We start from the raw sequence: 4,271 nt of genomic DNA, 5'->3' as shown, positions 1-4,271 counted from the left end.
CCTGCTGGGGCAGGAGATCCTGAGGCAGAGCTGAGCTCATCAGAGCATTCCCACCCATCTCCTCCTTGTGGCCCACAAGCTGATCAGATCCATGGCCCCTCACATCCATCTCTGAATGCCATGGGACTGCACAGCAACCTCATGGTTCCTGACCTGCCTCAAGGGGCCAAGCACCTAAAGATAAGGTTTAGGAGAGGCTTTGAATGTGAAGAGGTTAATACACAGGAGGACAGGGTTTGGATGTTAGTTGTTCATGTATGACATTAGGGACTACGGCGAACCTTTCCAGGTGAGAGCTTAAGAAAATATTGAGTGGGAGGGTTTGGTGTTGGGCTTGGGGTGTCAGGTCAGTTGTTAGGGTATGTGCAAGCTCTTTGCTTTAGCCTTTTGTTCAGGTCTGCAAAAAGACTTGGGTTAAATAGAGCGTTTTAATGCTTGTGTTAAAGGCAGGGATCAGGGTGAGCAAGAGAGTAAAGGTAAGGGAAAGATATTATGGACTTATTTTGGCTCAAGGGATATTGTAGACAAAAATTAGAGCAGTGGATTCCTGTCAGGGTGTGGAGTGGCATTTAGATTTAGGTATTAATGTTACAGGTTAAAATAGGGTAAGGGCCTCACATGACTGCTTTAAGTCTGTGTTATGGTGGGATCAACATTACCTGAGCATTCTTACCTCTCCAAAATCATTAGCTTCTGCTGGCCAAGATCTTCTTCCCTCCCCCAGATCTCACATCTCTCCTGGTCAGGCTTCTCCTGACTTCCCCATATCAGTCATCTTCTTAGGGGCAGCTTTCTGATGGCTTTCATGAACTCAGAGTATCTGTCTCACCTCTGTTGGCTACTCTGCTCCTGAGAAAGAAGCAACTCCCAAGCCAGCATGGAGAAGGACACAAAGGCTGTAGAAGCACCCTGCACAATGTGCCCAGCAGCTCTGCACCACCACAAAAGCAGCCCTGAAGGATGAATTCAGGGAAAAGCTGAAACCTCTGACATGACAACCCCAATTCAAGACCTCTTCCTCTATGGGGCCTACCCAATACTTAGGAAGAGAGGATCTCACAAACTGTGTGCAGAGCAGGTGCATCTGGTGGCCTGTCATGGAGACCAGCAGATGTGAGCCTAAAGGCACAGATCCCAGCCAGGAGTCAAGGGATGACCTGTCAGCTGCTTCAGAAAAAAGTCACCTCACAGGCCACTTAACAGCCATTAGCTTCCTACTGGACTTGGAGCTTCGGAGGCACCACTGAGCTCATAATACCACACCTACAAAACACACCCTTTTTGGCCCAGAATCTGCCCAGGTAGAAGTGATCTGGTTGTGATCCTTCCAGCCCATGGCACACCTCCTGGGCTCCCAGCCTCTCTGACACACAGGAGCCAGTGCCGTGCCAGTTCTGGGAGGTGCTAGGGCAGGAGGGACCTTGCAGTCAAATCACTCGCCAGACTCCTCTGCTGGGGCTGCTGCGTGCCCTGGGGCTGCAGAGCTCTCCTCTGCCTGCTCACAGCAGATTGAGCCCTTGAGCTGTGGTCAGTCCACCTTGGAGGAGATCCCCCCTTAGGAGGGAAGTGCTGCAGCGCAGGCCGGCTGTGCCACTGCCGTGCCCACTGCCTGTCCCTGCCTGCAGTCCCAGCACAGCCCCACAGCAGCACTGGCACCAAGCTACAGGAGCAGCCGGGCCTGACCCCACCAGCAGGGCTCAGCACGAGAGGGGGGCAGTGGCAAGAGAGCAGCTCGGCATGCCCCAAGCGCTGGTGCTCCCTGGCCGTGCTGCTGGGATGGGACTCTTTTCCTCTGCAGCCCTGCACATGGCACTGCCCCTGCAGAGCCAGAGCAGCTCTCAGAGGAAGGACGTCACACAAGGAAGGCAGTGCAGGCTCCTTCACTTTTTTTATGTTCACAGAGAGACGGGCTCCTCGTGTACAGAGTCTCAGTATATACATTCAACACGTACATACTGAAATGGAAGTGGAAGAACGGCCTCCTTTCTTTTATTTCAATTCACAGAGGGCCTGGCTCCTCATATACAGAATCTCTGAGCTACACTTGACAGGTACATACTGTAAAAGAAATGAGAAGAATGATATCATTTTAATGGGCAACTTTAGCCATATTAAAAGAAAGAAAGTCCTGTAATGAAAACACTCATAAATGCACAAACACACACAAATATAATTATATATATAATGTTAGCTGTTCTTGTAGTCACTGACATTATTAGTCATCTGCAGAGGTAGAATGGAAATTCATTGCTTCCGAAACACATCTAGTCATCAATTTCCACAACGCATGCTTGAGCTCCTTGCTCCTCAAGCTGTAGATGAGGGGGTTCACTGCTGGAGGCACCACCGAGTACAGAACTGCTAGCACCAGGTCCAGGGATGGGGAGGAGATGGAGGGGGGCTTCAGGTAGGCAACCATGACAGTGCAGAGAAAGAGGGAGACCATGGCCAGGTGAGGGAGGCATGTGGAAAAGGCTTTGTGCCGGCCCTGCTCAGAGGGGATCCTCAGCACTGCCCTGAAGATCTGCACATAGGACAGCACAATGAAAATAGAACAACCAAATAACAAAGAAACACTAAACACAAGGGCCCCAACTTCCCTGAGGTAGGCATCTGAGCAGGAGAGCTTGAGGATCTGGGGGATTTCACAGAAGAACTGGTCCACAGCATTGCCTTGGCAGAGGGGCAGGGAAAAGGTAGTGGCCGTGTGCAGGACAGCATTGAGAAAGCCACTGCCCCAGGCAGCTGCTGCCATCTGGGCACAAGCTCTGCTGCCCACGAGGCTCCCGTAGTGCAGGGGCTTGCAGATGGCAACGTAGCGGTCGTAGGCCATGATGGTGAGAAAACAATACTCCGCTCCAACGAAGAAGACAAAAAAGAAGACCTGTGCAGCACACCCTTGATAGGAGATGGCCCTGGTGTCCCAGAGGGCATTGGCCATGGCTTTGGGCAGAGTGGTGGAGATGGATCCCAGGTCGAGGAGGGCGAGGTTGAGGAGGAAGAAGTACATGGGGGTGTGGAGGCGGCGGTCGCAGGCTACGGCGGTGAGGATGAGGCCGTTGCCCAGGAGGGCAGCCAGGTAGATGCCCAGGAAGAGCCCGAAGTGCAGGAGCTGCAGCTCCCGCGTGTCTGTGAATGCCAGCAGGAGGAACTCAGTGATGGAGCTGCTGTTGGACATCTGCTAATTCTGGTCATGAGGTCCTGTACAAGGAGGAGAAAAGCAGTGATAATGTACCACAGGCATATCAGAGGAAAACTCTTTCCATTTTCTCATTTAAAATCACCAAAAATTGCCCATTTCCAGGCAGATATTTTGAAGGTCTCCTTCACTGATTCTGCCTGACTGTGTCTCTGGGAGCAGGGGATTCATCTGTGGGCAATGGAAGAATCAGTCCTGCACTACAGCCAGAGGTAGTAGAGTGGAAGTAACATGGAAGTAATACGGTAGGAACATGGGGTAGTCTCAGATTCACTTTACTGCTGATATCAAAGAGATTTCCCCAGTTTTGCTCCCAGTTCACCCAACTGCAGCACAGAGGTGCGGAGATTTAGTTATTTAATTATTTGTTTTGTATTTTTGGTTCTAGCTGCCCCACCACACCTGAGGAGTGATTCCAAGTCAAAAATCCTGGGCGTTCTGCTGCACTCCAAGTAACACCTTGTGTATCCTCAGAGGCAAAGAGACTGTCCCTTTAGTGCAGAGCGTACCAAAGACACGACAGCCAGTCTGTCCATCACTGCTGGTCTCAGCTGTGCTGGCATCTCTTTGAGCTACAGGACAATTCTGCTAAGGAGGTTCTCCTGAGAAGAGCTTGAACACTGCTGAGAGCAGAGGAATCCACGCTCCCAGTGCCCATCTCCAGACCCCTCACCCTGTCCCCGTACTCCCCTTCCCCCAAGCACCCCGAGGGCTCACTCCATGGGCAGGTGAAACCCCCATCCCCAGGCAGCCTGGGAACAAGAGCAGCAGCAGCACGGCCAGGTGGAGAAGCCAGGAGGAATGGCAGCGTGCTGCTGCCAGGGGAGGCAAGGCCAGGGAGGGACAGACGGACACTCAGCACACCCTCCTGTGCTGCAGCTCTGCCTGCAGAGGAGGCAGCTCCTGCTCATTGCAAATGATCTGTGCTCACCTCAAGCCTGCAGACACCTCCCAAAGGCAGGGCACTGGGCATCGGAGGGTTTGCAGCTCCTAAAGATCAGCTAGGATCTCTGGCAACCCCACCTGCATGGCCCTGCTGCCAGAGCCTCACAGTGCAAAGAGCCTGCAGATC

At 52.4% G+C, this 4,271-nt stretch overlaps 1 protein-coding gene across 1 annotated transcript; it reads right to left on the bottom strand.

Annotated features, from left to right (window-relative positions):
* Positions 1-2,215: 2,215 nt before the first annotated feature.
* LOC136787662 (olfactory receptor 14C36-like) lies at positions 2,216-3,208 on the bottom strand. The gene has a single exon (XM_066984975.1). It carries the CDS (start codon positions 3,176-3,178, stop codon positions 2,216-2,218), a length of 963 nt encoding a protein of 320 aa, XP_066841076.1. The 5' UTR covers positions 3,179-3,208.
* Positions 3,209-4,271: the final 1,063 nt, after the last annotated feature.

This window comes from Anser cygnoides, chromosome 30 (assembly GCF_040182565.1).
Source record: "Anser cygnoides isolate HZ-2024a breed goose chromosome 30, Taihu_goose_T2T_genome, whole genome shotgun sequence".
Lineage (NCBI taxonomy): Eukaryota > Metazoa > Chordata > Aves > Anseriformes > Anatidae > Anser > Anser cygnoides.
This window is presented reverse-complemented; position numbering and strand designations above follow the sequence as displayed.